Source organism: Gymnodraco acuticeps, unplaced genomic scaffold, assembly GCF_902827175.1.
Source record: "Gymnodraco acuticeps unplaced genomic scaffold, fGymAcu1.1, whole genome shotgun sequence".
Taxonomy (NCBI): Eukaryota; Metazoa; Chordata; class Actinopteri; order Perciformes; family Bathydraconidae; genus Gymnodraco; species Gymnodraco acuticeps.
In genome coordinates, this window is record NW_022990238.1 from 3,480,752 (window position 1) to 3,501,112 (window position 20,361).

At 41.0% G+C, this 20,361-nt stretch overlaps 1 protein-coding gene across 4 annotated transcripts in view; it reads left to right on the forward strand.

Moving 5' to 3' along the window:
* The window catches only part of cyth1a (cytohesin 1a), a 48,823-nt gene that overhangs the window by 8,248 nt on the left and 20,214 nt on the right, over window positions 1-20,361 (forward strand). The window contains exon 1 of one of the 4 annotated variants that reach the window (XM_034219553.1): window positions 833-1,187. The exons of 1 other annotated variant lie outside the window; for it this stretch is intronic. In XM_034219553.1, coding sequence (XP_034075444.1) covers window positions 1,106-1,187 — 82 coding nt within the window. In that variant the 5' untranslated portion in view covers window positions 833-1,105. Of the gene's footprint in view, window positions 1-832; window positions 1,188-10,368; window positions 10,618-15,859; window positions 16,145-20,361 lie in introns of those variants that run through there. 2 more of the 4 variants (XM_034219555.1, XM_034219558.1) reach the window with 2 other exon arrangements.

Here is a 20,361-nt window from a genome sequence, read left to right on the forward strand (position 1 = left end):
TTGGAAATCCAAAATGAAATCGATTTGCGATGATTAGGAGCACATCTGTAGCAGAACCAGACCGGTTTATTGTGTGTGTGTGTGTGTGTGTGTGTGTGTGTGTGTGTGTGTGTGTGTGTGTGTGTGTGTGTGTGTGTGTGTGTGTGTGTGTGTGTGTGTGTCATGTTATTTCAAGACCATGAAAATGTGACTGTGTCGTGGTGAATAACCTCAATAGCTGTGAAGATATTATCTGATCAAAACAAATGGCTCCCAGTGTTTTGCCCAGGAACAAATTATTTATTTCACCCCGTTGCCAAGCAACAATGATATCTTGAATTTATATACAAGGCTTTTGAAGCCAAAAAAAATGATGAGTGACTAGAAGCTAAAAAGCTACAGTGGAGATGGAACTCAAACACTGCAGTGCACAAAACAAATAAATGTGCTGCGGATATTTCTCCATGAGCCTGATGCACAGTAAAACAATTTAATGAACTGTTTCTTAAATGAATTCTCCCGTGGTTTCTACATTTTATCAGGCAAACTAGCTTGCAGCAAAAACAAAGTAACAGAAAATAGAGATCTGCCCTGAAGGTACATTAACATACGCTTTAAAGTACAAGCTGACTTTTCCATTTGTGTGTGCATTCTGTTATGTCTAAGAATATCTGCTTGAATTAGTATGGAAAGTATCAAGAGAGTGCAAGTGGGAGAGAAAGAGAGAGAGAGAGAGAGGAAGAGAGAGAGAGAGGAAGAGAGAGACAGAGCAGAGGAGGATAGAGAGAGGCTGAGACACCAGCAAAAAAGGGGAACTGGGCGAAAGCAGAAGTGATTTCAGCGTCCTGGCAAGTTGCACATTCGCTCTAATCGAGAGGGAAGAGAAAGTAGGTGAGTGTGAGAGACTGGCCGGGGAGCGCAGGATTCATCCAGCAGCTGGGGGGGGGGGAATAAGTGACCGAATGGAGTTCCTAACAGTTGGAGTCTCTCCTTGGACTGAGTGACTCCCAGCAGCCTCCAGGCCTCAGCTACTTCCCCTTTTTCCATCTCAATCTGAATCGTCAGGAGGAAGCACTCACACAGCCACCAACAGATCCCTCACAGACACACACATCACACTGAAGCTATGGGGTCAGTGAGTGAACTCTGCGTGTCCAGCCTTCAGACGTTCTTGTGTCCAGCCGTGAAGCCGCTTCAGCAAACTCCAGGTAAACTCACATAACTGTGGGCCTTATGTTGTTGTTGTTGTACGATTGTTTGTAGGTCGCTTGTTGTTGAATTTTTTCCTGTAACATGGCTTAAAATAGATAAATCAACATCAATTAAAATACGTCTCATACTGGCGATAAAAACATGTTGATTGGCGGTGTTTGTATCCTTGTACGTGCTTGTTTGACCACATTCACAAACACACAGGATGATAACAGCGGGACATAAATAGAGGTAGCTTCCCGTGGCTAAGGAGGTTCTCTCATTAACTTAAAGCTCTGTGCACACACACGTGCTGAGAGGGAGCGGGCTAATGTTATTACTTACTGAGTAGATCTAATCTCCAGCAGGTCTCACACACTATCCCCAGCCAAAACCCATTGAACTGCTCAAGATGACTTCTCACAACCTCTTTCACACATCGTATGGCAACACTATAACCTCAGGTAAAAACAGCCACATATTTCTGCTTTTTCCCGAGCATTAAAAAAGGTCTCCCTGTTGCTGTCTTCTTCGATAACAGGGATGGCATGTTGTTGTGTCTACAGAGATCGCCTCCTAACCTGCATAAACAACTCTCATAATAACAGATGGAGGAGAAGTAGAGCTGGCTAAGACGTTGACCTCTTTAGGAGCTTTTTCATACTCCCCATCTGTTTCTAAGACGTATCCCTTCACTTCACTGTAGTCATACCAGAATCTGAACTGTAATGGAGCTAGTTTGTGTTACTGTTTGTTTAGGATTGTTGGTTGTTAGGTGATGCAACTGCATTACCCTTCACTGCAGGGTTGTGTACAGGTTTCTATTGGGAGTGCTTAAAACTATGTTGGCAGAGAGTGTTGACATGACTAAAGCGGCTTCGCTGGGTTGTGGTGAATCAGCTGACTGAATGCGTAGCAAAGGGGAAAGAGTGCTGTCTCAGTGATTTTAAAAACACCTGAATCAGCACCATGGTCAAACATTAGAGGGGACTTCTTTTTCCGATTTGGTATTTCAAACGCTACGTAATCTAGAATGTTCTGGTATCAAGAACATGGTGACAACAGAGATTATCCGATTGTTGTCTCGCTAAGAATAATTACTTGACACATTGGGTAGAATGGAAGAAAATATCTGGTTTGATATGTCAACGGGTTGTCATTTGAATATTTAGCCTCCAGTCTAAACTTAATATATTCCCAAAGGCTTTTTCCCAGCTGTCACCATCTGCAAGTGTCATTTTTTTGCATAAACCGTTATGAAAACCTAAACGTTGAAATGGCAGCCGTTGCATTTTGGACTCCTTGTGGTGGGAAGGGTTTACGCAGTATTCTGTATGGGTTGGTGTTTCTGTTTTTAATCATGCTAGTGATTCATTTGTGACTCATCAAATGGTCGTGAGTTCTCATTGTATCATGTATCAGCATCACTACTAAATCACTCCTGAAATTGAGCCAAATACTGTTTGACATGAAAAAAGTTATGTATATGTGTGATAGGTTAATAAAAGTCACCTGGCTGTTTCACTAGGTGACGTGACGGGTTATTTCGCAACGTCTTTATGTTTCCCAGGGTAATTTACATTGATTATTTCAGTTTTCTTAGTCACTCTCCCTTTGCCTCTTAACTAATTAGGCCTACAGTGTTATGTCACTGCCCTTTCAGACTGTAAATGTTACTGTGAGTCTAACTTTCACAGTCTCTGAGTGTGACTCAACATGCCCAATGAATCTTGCCAGGGCACAGACTGGGACTGATAGCAGACAGAGCATCGCCCAAAGAAAACGTGATAGTAATTTAGATGCTTAATATCAGCGCTATTTGCTCTCTTAGGCCTGGGGTTTGCCATGATTTTCATTTATGGAAATTAGTCCATGTGGGCTCCAGCGGCAGTTCAGGAAAAAGTGATTTATTTGGGAGCACCAACAAGCCCGTCAATGAAAGAGTGTTCAGAATATTTGCCAAATCAGCTTGTTGTTAAGGAGGAGGGTGATGCTATGATAGCAAACGACCTCTGTGGGATCGTGGGCCTCCTTTTTTAAGCTTGAAACATTTGTTTTGGTTATTGGGTGATAGTCTGAATGAATGAATATTTACATGAAAGACGATTATAATGATGTCTTAAAAGATACATTTTTCTACTGGTAACACACAGTTTGATATGTTTTGGATTGTGAACAGAACAGTCCCTGCCAGAGCTTCAGAGAGGCGTGTGTGGGAATCAAAACAAAGGCGAATGAAATCCATACAGCTCAGTAAGCCAACTAAAGTCCCTCTGATTGCTTGGGAGGAATTGTTTTCTCTGAGTTCTTGGTTTTTATCTTGAGGAAACGCAGTGAAATTAAGAGGCGTTTGTGATAGAAAATAATGTTTTTATTGTGTTTTATACTTTTTCTCTGACATGTATGGCATACTGTATCAGTAGGGTCTAAGGATAGAGGGTGTCGTTTTTCTCATACTGATATTCTGAACAATCTGTGCTGTTGTATTTGCTGTAAAGTGTCTCTACTGTAGGCTATTTTTATTTTATGTACAGCACTTTGGCTCGACCAAAAATCGTTTATAAATGTGTTTATAAATAAAACTTGATTTGATTTGATTTATTGTTGCACTGCTGATGTACGTATATCGACGCTGTCCTCTAACTCAGGGGTTCCCAAACTTTGCCATGCCAAGGACCCCCATATAGCATTATCCTTTGGCGAGGACCCCCTTGTGGCAATTGTTCTTTTAAATGATGTGTACAAGTGCCTCCCGATGCAACATGCATCTACATTTGGGGCCTTCTGCCTGATCGAAGCTGTCACTCCGCTTTCTTTACCTTCCAGTGCTTTGCAAAATAATATTTCCTCAACAAGGTTGTCTTCTGAAATAAATCTGATGTATGCAAGCAATTCTGCGACATTTGCTACATCCGTGCTCTCATCCAGCTGCAGAGCGAAACATAGCTCTCACTTGCTCCAACAGCTCGATTCTGATTGGCTTGAAGGGCGGTCCTGTGATTCAAAAACAAAAAATATGAAAAGATTGGCATCAAAGGACACATAGATTGATAGATATGCAGTTATTAATAACATCTAAAAAAAAATTAAAAAAATAAAACTTAAAAAAAAATAAAAAATCCCTTTTCCCTCAAACTTTGAGTGACCCCCCTGGCGCCCCTTGGCGGCCCCCCGGGGGGTCGGGGCCCCCACTTTGAAAAACACTGCTCTAACTCATCAAGCTTTCACGCCTGTGGACACAATCCATCTACGAACAGAAGGGGTTTTATTGTGTCATTCCCTGACATGTATGTATAATGTATCACAGATGAACAAATGCTTTGTCAGCCTGCAGTCTACCAAGGCTTGTTGGGGTGATGTCAACTGCAGAAATGTATGCAGTGCAGAATGCTTTGTGTCTAGCCCGAGGAAGAGTGACTTCTAGACAGGCTGTCCAACTTCAGCAAGAGCTCTCTGAATTTCACACTATCTTTCTAAAATGATTTGCAAAGTCCCATCTTCCGACAGCAGTATTTCTGTATATATATCTAATGTAAGAGTATGTGAGTTATACTGTAGGCTGCTTCAAAGGAAACACCTTAGAAAGTATACAATCTTGCTGTTAAGGAAACGTTAAGATCATGTTATAATAGAGCTTTATGCATGTAATACAAAGTGATGGCTGCCCACAGATGTATCTTTCTCTCAGTACCACATCAGAAAAGTGAGCTATTTCCTTATTATGACTCAAGTCAGTAATTAATGGTTCAGGTCTGCCCACTCCCTCCCTCGGAAAATTACAGGATGGATTTACCTCTGACTGCACCTGTAAAATGAAAGTGGTTTCAGGATCAGCTTGTGCAATGAGTCATGTTGCATGGCGCATCAAAACTCCAGATGCAGCTAATGCCAAAGAATGCCTGCCATGCACGTAGAAATCGTAGTAACAGAGGAACTTTTCATGTCTGGTGTTTTCTTCTTTCAAGGTTACACAAACTACACTCTGGAAACTAATTTTGTTTGTAAGTATAATACATAAGTACACTATATATTAATACATTTTGCATGTGTGTAGGCCTTCCCAAATAATTGCCCTTATATTTCACAATGTAGGTATAGTTTTAGTGATATGTGTCCAGTGTGAGCTGTAATTACTTCAGATGATCAGCAGGGGTCATTCTTGGCATCTCTTCTGATTGTAAAAAATAATTTTCTCACTTTTCCAACCTAATTCAGGTTATTTAAACACCAATATTTGCTATTGTAGCTTAAGTTGTGTTGTTATGGTGATATGGCTAATAATAGAGCCTTGTGGTTTCAGGAACAACCCTGTGGTACAGTTACAGTTATAGCCATGATGATTGGAGAGTAGACCACTACATTGCCCCGGGCACACACAGCCGGAAACAGAAGCTAACCTTTCAGGCAAGACTCCCATTGGTTGTATATACATCAAGATCAATTTAGTTGAAATGTGTTCTCTGTATGGACACATATTAGAAAGCCGGCTTTAAAAACGGGGGTCTTGAGTTTGAAAGAAATTGACATTTACTAAAAACTAATATAGAGGCTATCAAGTTGCATTTTGGGAAGAGTAGGATCCAGTGGAGGTTGGCTCATATAAAGTGCTAAAAACCATGATATCTCAGCCTCTGCATAATTTCTTTACAATATTTTCCCCCAAGTTCCCAAAATGCTGGTATAATAAAGTGTTGACTCTATCCTAGCACATTTTAGAATTTGAAGACAGGGTTTTTTCTGCCTAACCAGTTGTGGAAACTTTCTGTGGGAAACAATATGGGGCAACATGGCTTGTGCAATGTCCATACAGCTGATTAGTTGGTCAGCCAGTTTTCACAAGAAGCTGGGGGTTACATTTTTAAACTCGAGAGCCAGGATTGCTCTCGAAAATCGGCTCTGTCACATGCAACCACACTGTAATCCAAGGGCTTAACAAAGTATGCCAAGATCAGCTATTTCATAACAAGGCTTTTGTGTGTTCACAATGTTCAGGGATGTTATTGAGCTACTTTCAGCTAATGCAGATTCAGCTGCTGGAAAGTTGTCAAAAGAAGCTCTGTCCGAATAACTGATTCTACCTTTCCTATGTTGCAGACGGAGCAGCAGATGTGCTTAAGGACCAATATTACAAATAATGGAAACAAAATAGTATCGCCTGCCAGTATTTTTCAGTCTATTAATGTATGTTCAAATTGTTTCAAAAAAGTGTTGATGCATAGTTTTGTATCTCTAAGTTGTTATTTTATTGTATTACCTTCAATTGTCAGGCATTCCTGTTTTTTTTCAAGCTAAATTGGCCTTGTTAACAAAACCTTGTAAACAACAGAGAAGAGTGGTAAAATAAAAAACATTGTTCTTTCAGGAAATGTCTCAAACATACAAAAACAAAACCCTCTTTTACATTTCAGCATCTAGTATGACGCTGCTTTGACGCTTGCATATTTAACTTCACATTTATTCAAGGGTCAGTTCTGTCAGGAAGTTGCAGACAACAACGTGTTGATATCAACTGAGGATCTCTTTATTTGAAGGTCAAACGGCGCTCTGGTTTCACTGGTACTTGGTTCTTCAGGAGAGCAGCAGTGCTCTGGGGAATGGATGAACTTTCTAATAATGAATAGAAACGTTGTGCGTACAGGGTTCACTTCACGAACTACATTGTCAGTTGTTGAGTTTTGGCAGCACAACTGAAGCATTCATAGGCCACAGCTCGAAGCCTCTCAAATGAAGTAGCCATGCAGACGAAGGCCTTTCAGGAGTGGGGTAGGATTTTATGCTTTAGGTATTGTGATGGAAACTCCTGAAGCAATGGAGACAGGACTCAGAGAGACACGGGGAGAGCAGGAACTTTGATGGCAAACACTGATGGTTTATAATTCACAAGACATGTGCTGTGCCACGAGTTGATCTCTACCCCAGACCCAGCCAGTTCTGAGAGAATAATCAACATTTTGCATAACAAGATAACACCATAACACCTCTATCAGCTGACGCCAACAGGCAGGAACAGGGAGACAACACACTGAGAGCACAGCAGGCCAAGGTTGCAGGCAAACTGGGTCAAAGGTGTGGGCCTGGGAAAATATTTCCCCGACAGGTATTTAGACACATTTTGTTCTCCTAGTGCAGGGGTCGGCAACCCGCGGCCGCATGAGGCCCTTTAAGCCCGCTGCTCTGGCTCCCTTGAGCTTAGACAAAAATAAGAAGGAAATAAAATAAAAGTATTTGTAGGACTATTTATATTTTGTTGCATGGTTGAAAATGTTTCGTATTTTGAGGTGATACTGTGACACATAAATAAAAAACAAAACGGTTTTAATTAGCTCAACTAAAATTGCGTCACATCCTGCTACGGTCCCGCGCGAGCGCCTTTTCTTGGAGGCGAATAACCTCGATGAGCGAACTATGGATAAATCAAAGAAAAGTACCGGAGGAACACAGGATTTTATTCTGTGTGGACAGAGTTATATGCTTTCACAGCAAACGATGCTGGTTTACCGGTATGTTTGATATGTAGAGAGAAGTTGTCAACGGTGGTGCAGCCTTTACTATCGAGGAACAACAAGGGAGAGGAAGACAGCTGACGATCTTCAGTCATAATTCAATGGGGTATGTAATTTATTTCAGAAAACACTTTTTGTTATATTCCATGGAATGCTCTTAACGTCCCGATAGCAATGAATATATGAAATGCTTTGACAATAAATACATACACAAATTAATCTCTGGAAGTCGTAGCGCTGTAAAAAGCACGACCAATCATCTGAGCCGGCCCGGCTAAAATAACTGGATGGCCTAACTACCTGTCAGCACAAACTTATCTCGTGCCCTCATTGGTCATGACCATAGACTGGTCATGACTCATGTGCGCGTTCGTGTGTGTTGGAGGAGGGACTCTGTAAGAAAGTCTGAAGGAAGAGGCATATTTTTTACGGTTGTGTACTTTCAAATTCTAGCGCACTCGAGCTGGTTTCTCCATTCTTACCATTCCTACCTTTAACTCTTTTTAGGGTGCAGCTATATGTTTTATTTATTTCAAAATGGGCCCATTTTAATAATATTTGTTTTCCTTCAAATGTGCAGAGGACTCCCCAAGTGCTGTGTTTAATTTATTTTAAAGTAGGCCTGTGTATTATTTTAAATTCTCCTTATAAGAGTTCTTTGTTTCTTATTAGAGGTTAACAGTTTTATATCATGTAATAAATAGCCTAATAAATGCAAAAAAACGGTAGTTTTTGTCTGATATAACAATAAAAAACTATGAAATATGTTTTGCGGCTCCAGACAAAAAAATGTTTTGGAAAAAGGAGCAAAATGGCTCTTTTGGTCAAAAAGGTTGCAGACTCCTGTCCTAGTGAAACAGGATTGGAGAGTTAAAAGAAAAACAGGGAGGAGGTGTTATCTCCTCTCTGTGAGCGCAGCATTCCTCTTGGCGCTCCTGTGTTCATCGACAGGCCCTCTCCTATCTGACAGCAGCACAGTCCAGCAGGTGTTATATAAACAGTAGGCTGATTTAGACTCTTTGAACATAACAATGAGAAACTATGTAGCTTTCCTGTCTGTCCTAACAGTTTTCCCTTAAAAATAATCCATGAAATATCTCCCTGCAAAAGCAACCATCAGATGCACCTTATCACAGTCAGCAGTAAAGGTTAGTTTACTGTGTTGATGGAGCAGGATTCATTTCATTTCATACCTTTATTTATCCAGGTGTATCCCATTGAGATCATTGATCTCTTTTTCAAGGGAGACCTGCTTGAGGATGAACATGAAAGTAAAAAGATGAGACTGTTTTTGTGCAGATGCGCAAACCTGTCAAGGTGAATCCTGACAGTCTCACCAGGATTTGGTAGAAGTAGAACCAGTCTTACCATTGGCAACACATCAGTGTCTTTGCAACGTGGTTGTAGTCTTATCGCTGTGATTCACCATTTTGAGTTGTGCAATAACGAATGGTTAATGTCAAGCAACTATTTACCTAAACATACTGAAACATCCCAAATGAAAAGAAGAGCTGTATAGTATTTCAAATTGTAGCTTGTTTTGGTTATATTAATTAAATATGAATGGCCAATCATAGCTTTTTTAAGAAAGCATAGGGCAAGTGTCAGTAGCAGCCCAAAAAACCCAGAACAAAAGCAAACAAACGATTTAAGTTGCTGAATAAATAGCGACTAATACCACTTATGGGAATATAGCCCACTGTGATTTCACTTGAAAATCCAACAGGTGTTTGAAAGTGCTTGTATTAGGCGATGTGTTCGCCAGACCAGTGTTGTTGCTATTTTCTGAAGAGATACAAGTCTGACTGCAAACACGTCTGCTCAGCGGATGTGGTGAATTCACAATCGTAAGATCAGAACCAGTGAACTGCAGTGCCTGTGTGTGTCAATCACTTTTCTCTCCCAGTCCCTGCCCCCACTCAACCCTGTCCCAACAGCAGCGCGTGTGTGTGTGTGTGTGTGTGTGTGTGTGTGTGTGTGTGTGTGTGTGTGTGTGTGTGTGTGTGTGTGTGTGTGTGTGTGTGTGTGTGTGTGTGTGTGTGTGTGTGAAAGGCAACAGCAGACTCGTCATCTGGCCCATTTGCTGCACCTTCAGACTACGTTAAATCAGCTGTGACGGGAAGCTGTTACCGGATAGGGAGCAGCTCCTACAAATTAAAGCCTCAATTAATCATAGACTTAAACTAAAGAACTATACTTGTTAATCAGTAGGTTTATTTTTGTATTTTCCAAATCTAAACGTATTGAAATGTTAGGGTTGTAATTGGATCCTTAATTAATATATTGTATTTCACACAGTGAAGTTGTTAAACTCATACCACTCACAGAGATACAACTCAAATTGTCCTATCTCCAACGCGTTTCTTAAATAGATATCTTACGCTAAACATATTTTCTTTAATTATTAATATAACTGCTAGCTACTACTTGAGAACTTATAATAATTAGACTATTTGTGCTTCCTACTTTTGATGCTAATTTGTTATAGCTATTTATCTTGTAGGACCAATCAAATACAAATTGACAATATTCAGTAGCAATTCAAATCCCCCCTTCTTTTCAACCATCCTTGTTTCAGCCATGATAAACCCGTTTGGTAAATGTTAGTGCGGATTTTATTGTGAAAGTCACAACCGGAAGCTCATCGTTTTTTCCAGCCGCGTGCCTTGACAGATAATCGCGCGCAGGACAGATTGGCTGGTTAAAGTCCTCCTTCGTCTCTTCTAACCACTCCCTTGAGCTGTCGACAGAGCCACCCTTCACTTACCGAAGAAACCATTCCCAAGTGTGTTTGTTAACTCGGCAGAAAAACTTATAAAACAGGTCAATATATTTACCGATACTGGTAACCGGTCAAAGTTTTGTCGCTCGGAAACCACTTGTAACTTTTTCAACTCGGACCTGCACGGAGACAGCATGGTGTTAAAATCGGAAGACGGCGTAGGTGAGTGAAGCAGCCAGGAAATACATATGTATCGTCTGAATGTCTTTGAAATGTCTTTACATGATGTGTTTAGATATATGTGTATGGGAAGTTTAAGCTTTGTTTACGGGTGAAATGTTTAAGGGAAACCTCAGGAACCAAATGTGTGAAGTGGGTGCTGGATCGTTTGGCCTTGTTGACAGTGTTTACTGCTCCATTCTGCATTGTGTTGTGGGTTTCTAAACGTGGGCAGCATCTATAAAAACACAAATTATATAATATTATATAATTCACAGTCAGGTATAGTGTCTGTATGCAAAATGCTATTAAAACAAATTCACAAAAACATCATAAAACACACAAAAAGGCAAATTTGCAAATTGCTATTAATACATGGTCACAGTCTGTTTGTTAAAGATACAGTAAGAAATATATATATTGTAGGTTTTAATATGTGCACTGTGGGTGTTATTTTTTAACCACATGTATAAACACTTCAGTAACTCTTTTGGCCCCTAACGCACAACACATTGGTAAGTGACTGCTGGTCTGTAAGCAGCAACAGGTGTGAGAACAGACAGTAACTCCTTCCTATGGCAGAAATCACTGACATTCAAAACATTTAATTTCATCTTTAACATTATCCTAGTTCAAATAGTTATGTTATCCTCACATCCCCATTCCAACAGATGTTTAAACGTAATAAAAAGCATAGTTATAATGCCAGTACTATATAGTAATAAAGGAGTGAGCAGCCCTTTTGAACACAAACCCTTTGTTGCTGAGCCTGATGCCTTCATCTCTGTGGTTGGCCTGCCAGAATTAATTAGCACCCCCGCCCGTATTAATCGTGTTAGAGAACAGTGAACATCTGAGCGACTGATCCTGTTATATGCCGCTGCTCCTTTGTTCTGCTGACGGAGAGGCAGAACTTCCACACTCTTTGCTTCTGTTTCCAGGGATGAGACGGGGGAACAGTCGATTCTCTTCGAGTCCATTTGTGTCTGCCACTTAGGGGTGGGTGGTCTGGGAAGTTGGAGTAGTTGTCACTAATGGTTCCCTGGAGCTGAGAGATCTAATGGGGCTCGCCAGAACAATGCCCTGCCTGGCACTAATGCCCCGGTGGTTTGATAATCGCCATCCTCTCCCCATAATCATATTTGAGCTTTCTTTCCAGCTTCGAGTGGACCTCCTAACCTCTCAGGCACAATTACAGCTATAATGTAATTGGACAAATGTGTTTACTATGGTGCAGTGAGGTGTTGGCCTTGGTATCTCAGCAGAACATAGTACGCTTCATTGCTGAAATATTTAGGGCAGTGCCACCAGTCAATTAAAGAGGCAGACAAATAATAGCTCCGTTTTTAAACCACAGTAATGTTTGGTTATATGTGGGATGGGGATCAATAAGTCTTTTCATTGTCTTTTTATTGTTCTATATGCATTAAAAATTCATTAGATGTATTAATTAATGACAGAGTTCAACATGGGAACAAATATGAATGGTCTTTCATAGCTTGTTTAAGAAAGCAAAGGGCAATTAAAAAACCAGACCAAAAGCAAAACATCTAAAATAATTTTAAAAAAAGTCTGAATTTTGAAATAATCGAAGTTGTCGTTTTTTACATTAAATTAAAAAAAGACTTAGCCACACACTCTCCTATTCTAAACTTCATTGATTAAAAGAAACACAATGAATTGCCTTATTCTCTGTACTTGTATTAGTTGTTTAAGACATTTATTAAGAACACATTCTAGAGGATTGCTAGATCAAGGAAGTTGTAAAAAGGAAATCTATTTGACCGTGACGGATCTGGAAGCTTGTGTTTCTTTATTTTCTGACACATTATACTTAAACATTGAATGAATGTATTCTCTGAAGTTACTGCTCTCTCAAACGGTGCTGCCTGTCAGGATAACGAGAGGACCTGCGTGGGAAACTTGTTTCTCTGACATTTGCTGTAAACACGGTTTATTTGTTTTCCTAAACGTGTCTTTAAACCGGTCTGTGAGAAGCCATATCCTCTGTGTTCCACAAATGTATCAAACAATCCTCAACTTTTAAATGTGTGAGGGGACGCTGTCTGAAGTGTGTGCCAGCCCCGCTGCATCCAGGCTTCATTTATTTTATAATAATATACTCATTTTTCTCACATTTCACCAGAACTGTTTTCACGTTTTCCTCCTGTCTCGCACATTTGAGCCTGCAGTACATTTTGTTGTCTTTTCTCCTGAGCTGATGAAGTTGGTTTGCAGCAGGTAGAGACATGCCTGCATTCATTTTACAGGCCTCTATGATCAGTCCCGTTGACAGGGCATAGAAATGTAAAATGGCGCTTGGCAGGAACTCCATAGACACCGCATTTTAAACTGTGCTGATTTGACTACCAATCACAGCTGTGGTGCATTCAGGGCCTGGTCACAGTCTGGTTGTGCGGGCGTAGCCTGCTCAGCAATATTTGTGTATGATTTGTCTGAGCTGCAGGAAAGAATAAAAACTGCAAGCATTTCCTGATGTTCTTTTAGAATAGCTTATCACGTCTTTTGTTAATTTACAAATGATTGAGGATACTATATGTTTTGTGTGTTTAACTTTAGACAAAGAGCCAAACAATGCATGCTGAGTTGAATAGCTGCTTTGGTGGGGTCATGTTGTTATTTGTGCACTGTTTGAACTGTCATGCCACCATGTTGTGATGGAGCGGGTGAATTCAAGTATTGCAGGATGGCTATTTTGTTACATTTTCCACAGGATGTGTGGGTTTAGCGTCAGCTTTCACTCCTCCCCTGAACGTTGAGAAGAGCTAACAAACAGGAAGTAGAGAGGTTGTCAATATGCTCGACAGGAAATGAAATCCCACAGGTTGTGTGTGGGCTTACATTTACACTGCCTTATGACAGAGAAAGCCACGCAGGGACAGAAATAAGAAGAGAGGAAAACACGGCTGGCTCTTCCAGCTTTCCCATCATGTGTTTTCTGGATGTGTGTGTTTTACTGGCAAGAGAGGATGTTGATAGTAGTTCAGCCCCGATAAGAATCAAGGCCAGCAGCATTGGAGGACAAAGGCATGCATTGTGGGTCGAAATAGCACTTCCGCTTTTGAGGAAAAACATTGAGAAGCGTCCACATTGGCCTAACCAAACAATTCATGTTGATAAATGCCAATAAAACAGAATGGAGATGATTTAAGAAAGCTGATCTCTTGTGTTCATAGTGATGGATTGTGTGCGTGAAGCTGCAGGATGTGTATGCTGCGGACTCGTCTGTATGCTTTACACTGAAGCTGTGTGTGGTGGCAGACCTCGCTATACGTTCTCCAGCCACATCCTCTGCTCCCTGCATTCCTTCACTGAAGCTTTAACACAGCCAGCAGACTGAGAGCTGTTTCTGGGATATTAAGGTCCTTTGGGGGATCAACAGTCATTTGAATCCCGTTACTCGATAGCGAGGCATACACCTGACCCCACTCATGTACAACACAACAATTACAGGGTGTTTTTTGTGGAAGAGACAAGGCGAGGGGCGGTTTTAACTGGGCAGTGCAGTGGCTCCCAACCTCAGGGTAAATCTACAGGCTCATCACAACTCATTTTTTAAACAGTAATGAGAACTAATGTAGTGAATATAGGTGTTTATTTATTTTCTTGCTTACATATCTACTTTACTCTGTGGTTTCGAGGTAACTCAAAGACAAAGTGCCTGATCTTAAGATAAGAAGTACTTTATTGATCCCAATTTGGGAGATCTGTGTGTTGTAGCCACATAAAAAGACATTAGAGAAATGAAAAGACTAGAAATAAACAATCCAAATCTTGATCTGCAGGTTTATTTTATTCAGGTTTTTAATAACGATACTGATAGTCATAGCATGATCAAGTGAACGTGTTTTCCTTCTGGCATTTCAACATGAGTCGTGTAATCCAGGATATAAATCACCACTCCGTGTCAGAGCCGGCTGTAACCTGCAACACATGGGTCCCATACTGACAGCAGTGAGAGCAGCTGTGTCACTGGGCCTGCAGAGGGCAGCCGGCTCAGCAGAGGGCTCCAGGTTGACTCATAAAGATATGCAGACGTGAGGGAAGCTCTCACATCTGCTCTGTGATGCAGACGCTCCCGGGGCAAGTCAACACTCATGCTGTACCAACACGACGAGGAGGAATGCTGTGCAATCTTTGGGCATGAATCATTTGGGATAATGCCAGTGGTGGGATTTACTAGAGTACATTTACTCAAGTATTGCACTGAAGTACAATTTTGAGGTATTGAGTATTTTAATGATATGCTACTTTATTGTTTTACCTCACTTCAAGCCAATATCGTTCTTTTTTATTTCACTACATTTATCTGATCGTTTATGTTACTTTTTACTTTTTACTTTTTACTTTACAGATTCAGATTTTTTAACACAAATAAAAAGTTATCTTCAGGACAGACTCTATTGTTAAACTGGGGTTTGGAGGTCATGATGATGGCGTGACTCATCGGGAGAGAAGACCTGGCTCAAAAGTGCTGACTCATACCAACAGCTCATAACTACCTCACTGTGGTAACCGGATGTGTCTGGAGAAAAAGATAGACTTCCTAAAAATACTGCTCCCCGTCTTATTCAGTACGTTTTTCTTTCTTGGTTTTTCTTGACATGTTGGATCTGAAGTTACTGAAAAACTATTTATAATCTTTGGTAGAAATGTGACTTTTTACTAAACTTTTCTTCTTGGAAATGTACCCTGTTTTTGATCTGGGGCAGACCTTATTATTACATTGTTTTGCTGCTAACTATAATGTTTAATAACATGTAATGAATTCATTACATTTTATTAGAGCGCTTTTCCAGGTGCTCAAAGCGCTTTACATGACATATCACACTATGGACAATACCCACTATGAGTCATATCCCTTTTTATAAATACCTTCTAAAACACTGTTTGTGAATGTTTAACATTTGTGTATTGTAATTATTTTATTAGGACTGGGTGTCAACCACCAGTATCGTACCAAGGAAGTGGTGTTATCAATTCTAATACCACCAACTAAGACAGACCAAAATGTTTCAAATAGTCCACAACACCATCTCAATGTGACAATCCTGATTAATCACACATCTGACTAATAACAGCTCTCTGTATTTAAAGACACGTGGGCATTAGCATATAGACTTTCTTTATATTGCCCTGTGAGCAGGAGGCAGGGAAGGGAATGACCACTGGGTGGAGCCTCTATGTTAATGGTAGTGACAGCAAAAAAGAGAAAGGGAGGCAGTGAGTAAGACTTCCTAAATGGACTGTGTCAGTGTGCTGAGAGCATGCTGGGAGCTGATAGCAGAGCGGTACAGTTGAGGAAAGCCGGCAGTGTCTCTCTGTGACTGGAGGAGCAGGCTCCTTCTCTCCGCCTGTCATGTGGACTTCTGGCCCGCCTGCGTTACGCCACAGGAGCTGACAGAAAAGAGGACTTTTTTATATCAAGGAACAGAGATAAGGTGATAGAGAAGGAAGAAGAGCTCTCTGGAAAGACACATCATTTGCTCTTTGGAGGACTCTCGTACAGGTTAGCACTTACATTTGTTTGCCGTCATGTGTTTTTGAAGTTGTTCTTGTATTGTTTTTCACTCTGTTTGTAGAGCCTGTTATTTCTGGTCCTTTGATGTCATTTTAGACTTTGGTCAGTTTTCATTGATTCTGTCCAACCACAGCCATGCTTTGATTACATCTGTGAAGTTGGGGTTATAGTGTGCTGTCCACATAAAAAGCAGCTAGGATGAATCATTTAAAGTGCTAGGGGTTTGTCTGCTGTCCTGTCATTCTCCACCCTGGTTTGTTGTGTTGTGGTTAAGCCTAGTGGATTGAACTCCACTCAATGACACTTAAGATGAATGAGAGCTGATACAGCCAATGACTGAGCAGTGTGGTCAGGTTGAGGATCGCTGTTTGTATTGCTGTTGATGGTTTGATTTTCCAACAATAAAGGTAACATAAGAGGCAAGGTATTTATGACCACATGTCAGACGGTGAATTCACTTACTGTAACTAATTTTCTCAGTGCCACAAAAGAAAGCTGGGATGACCAATAAATAAATATCAGGGCAACGTTTAAAGCCAAGGATGCTTCAGCCACCGACAGTCCCCTGCCTGGGCCTTGTTGAGGAATTCCATCAGAGGCCACTTTCAGACACAAAGGGAAATCTGTGATCGTCCCACTATCTCTGTGTTCTCCTGCCACTTGCCGTCCCACGCCTCCCCGGCCAAACACTGGACTTGTTCTCCTGGTATCTCCCCTCTCTCAGTCTCTCCTCACATCCTCCTACCCTCACACCAGGTCAGGTTGGATGCTTTGTGGCTTTCTGATCCATACCTGGTGGTCCAGTTTGGTAGAAAGTGATCTGAAGGTCAGAGGTGAACATGTTCTATCGGGCCGGTGCCCATATTCAGGACTGGCATTCCTTCACAGCCCATGCAAGGCTTTGTTGCAAGCTGTCTGGTTCAGAAGATGAAGGTGTATTTGTGTGTCTGCGTCTGTGTGTATGTGGTTTCAAATATATATATATATGAGGGATAGTCCCCTTGGGGTTTACTGTAGTAATGAGATTCAGTCTCGGATCAGCGGATGAGACGTTCTGAATCGCCCTTTGTTGTTCATACAGCAGAAAAGATCAGAAAGGTTTTTTAGACCCCGGTTTACCCGTGTGTTTGTGCCTATCCCAGCTCACATTATTGATTGTTTGTGTGCGTGTTATTTGTACTGAACGCATTAAAACTCATCGTGAAGTGGACTGTTTCTTGTTACAGCTTGTGCTCTCATTGGTTTTGGCTAAGGGTCGATTGATTGGAGCCTACAGGGACCTCGGTGGGGTGAAGGGCGTATTTGGCAGTTTTAAAGGAACAGGGGGAGGGGGATGTATTAAACTGATTAGATTGGCTAGAAAACTCAAAGAAAGTCGGGGATAAAGATGGAGTAGATGAGAGGAAGAAGACTAAGGCTAATCGAGCCTAATTAAAAGATTTTGAGGAGACACAGAACGGATGGAGAGAGAAACTACAAAGTCATTCATCTGCCTTGATTAGTGCGTCCACTTCATCAACATGAAGTGATGTCATTATGGACAGACACGTGGCTGCAGAAATAGATGTGTATATCTTTGCATATTCCTTCATACATAGATCACAGGCACCATAGACACATTCACTGATGTCTCCATCTGGTTCAGTAGATATAGACAGAATAGATCCGGTGTCACACTAAACTGTGGAGCACATGTATATATTATTAAGTCCACCTAAGTGTGCATCTTGTGACCCCGTCCAGTTACTGTGTCACTAGGGGCAACTAGGCGATGATTTGTGTCGTTTTGAGCTGAGAGGATCTCCCTAAATTGGGTCACATCTGCAGGGAGGGTGGGCGGAGGGGCTGAGATATTCTACAAGCACTTAAGAATTTAATTTCCTTATTTTCCAAGGAGAGTTCTTCAGTGATCTGGGTGGAAATGAGACGTCTGCCTCTTCTGCCTTGATGGAAATCAGGATGTGTATTAGTGGGCTCCGCCGCTGTGGGAGAGGGAGCTATAATTGGTAACTCCCTTGATGTCAGCTCCCTGGTGCTCTCCGCTGACCCAGCCCTCACTAAAAACGACTTTGCCAATCTAGGAACTCTGCAGATGCTTAGAAGCCAAAAATAAGGACATACCCGGTCAAACGGTTGAATGTTTTTTTAAATAAAGCGCCTTAGGGATTTAGCAACGGTAAAACATGATGTTTCGCGCGAACAGTTTGTGTAAAACAAAATGTTTTAGTAAGGGATGGCCAACTTCAAGGGGACCTATCATGCAAAATGCACTTTTTGATGTCTTTTATACATGAATGTGTCCCCGGTGTGTCAGGGAACTCACGCAGCGTCAGAAAATAAAACCCTCTCTCTTTTCCTCCGTACCCAAATCTCTACAAACGGGGCTACAACGGAGCTGATCCAGATTTGCGTCCGATATGACGTAATATCGGAAATGTAGGCTGGCTTTATACCCACGGCCCTATCAGAAACGTTGCTATCAGAAACAATGCCCGACTGCTTTGGACATAATATGGTCGTTGCATGTTTACATTAGCATCGCTAACACTCAGAGCTAACCTGTACTGCACAGAGCATGTGTGTGAAGAAGCAGGAAATAAAAAGGAACTCACCTTGTGGTATAACCGGCAAGAGAGAAAGCCTTTGAGCTCCAGACTGTTTCAGAAAGAATCCTTGATAATCCATGATATGGCGTTTCATCACGGCAGTATTTAGTTCAGACAGTAGCTGCCGGGTCCCGCATGAGCTCAGCCCCCTCCTTTTTTCTTTTTTATCAATTCTTCTTTTTTCTTTTTTTTAAAGCTTTATACCCAAAATCAGCACTTTTCAAACAGGAAGTGAAATAGGGATATGAGGCATGGCTAGAATGGGTGATCTGTTTGGTATTTTGAGCAAAACACTTCAGAGACATGTTCTTTTATATATTTTCATATATCTGAGACCTATGCTATTGCCTAAAAATAGCATGATAGGTGCACTTTAAGGGAATTTAAGGGAACATAATGAGTGTAATGAGTAATACATTAATTTTATTCAGCACTCTGTAGTAATGAGGGACACTGCACTCACAATATACTGTCCCAGATTTGGCAAAAGGACACACAAATAATTTCACACCGCCTTGGTGTTATGAAGTTCTTTAATCGACAGTTAATGTATAACATTTCTTTAAAGCCTAATGTTTAGCTGTTATTTCAGTATCATTTTCTTTTATGATTGCCGTACCTTGTTTGCCAACACAGACGATGGGTGCTTTCCAAACACGTTTTCACTGATGTAATGGATTCATTCTGAATATCAGCGCGGACAGTACCAGTCAGATGGTGTTATTGTTGAATGTTGGAACAAAAAGCAAGTTGTTTTGTGCACTGCCAGGCACAGGGTGAGAAGCACTGTTTTGATCAGGGCGTTGGTGTATGTGTGTGTGGGTGTTATGCATGTATATCAGTGAATGTGACTGTACCCTGTTCTATGTGCACGACTTAACTTCTTGTACGCACGCCTCTGTGTGCATGTGATTTCCTAGAATGACCTTTCTGAGCAGCCCGAGTGAAGATGTGGGCGGCCCGTGTTTCTCTTTCAGACCGTTGAAGTCACCACATACAGGTTTTCCCCAGTTCGGATTAGAGGGGCTCCTAAATTGACGTATAGACAGAGCGGATGAGTAGGGATACATTTTGTAAACATGAAGGTAAAAATGCCACATTTCCTCTTATCGTCCTCTCACCGAGTTGTCAATACATGGATCCTAATCTCGATAAAAGAGGATCAGCTTTCACTGGATTTGTGGTACAGAAACCGATTTAAAGCCATCACTCTTTCTATACCTCTTCAATTCCTGTCTGTCCTGTTGAAGGCGTCTTTCATTGACATTACCAGTAGGGCTGTGCAATTAATCGTATTTTAATCTCAATTACGATTTTGGCTTGCAACAATTACGAAAACAATGTAATCGAAATAAAACGATATTTTGTATTGATTTTTCAGTTGAATTATACTTAAAGTTCAGGGTAATCAACTGTTAAAAACATATTGTACACATTTTTTTTTTTAAATAAATGGATGTTTTTAAAGTAAATGGATATCGTTTTTTATAATCGTGATATCAATTATTGACCAAATTAATCGTGATTTGGGCCATAATCGCACAGCCCTAATTACCAGTACAGAGGATGGCAGAATGACAGCCAGCAGCGTTCCCAGAC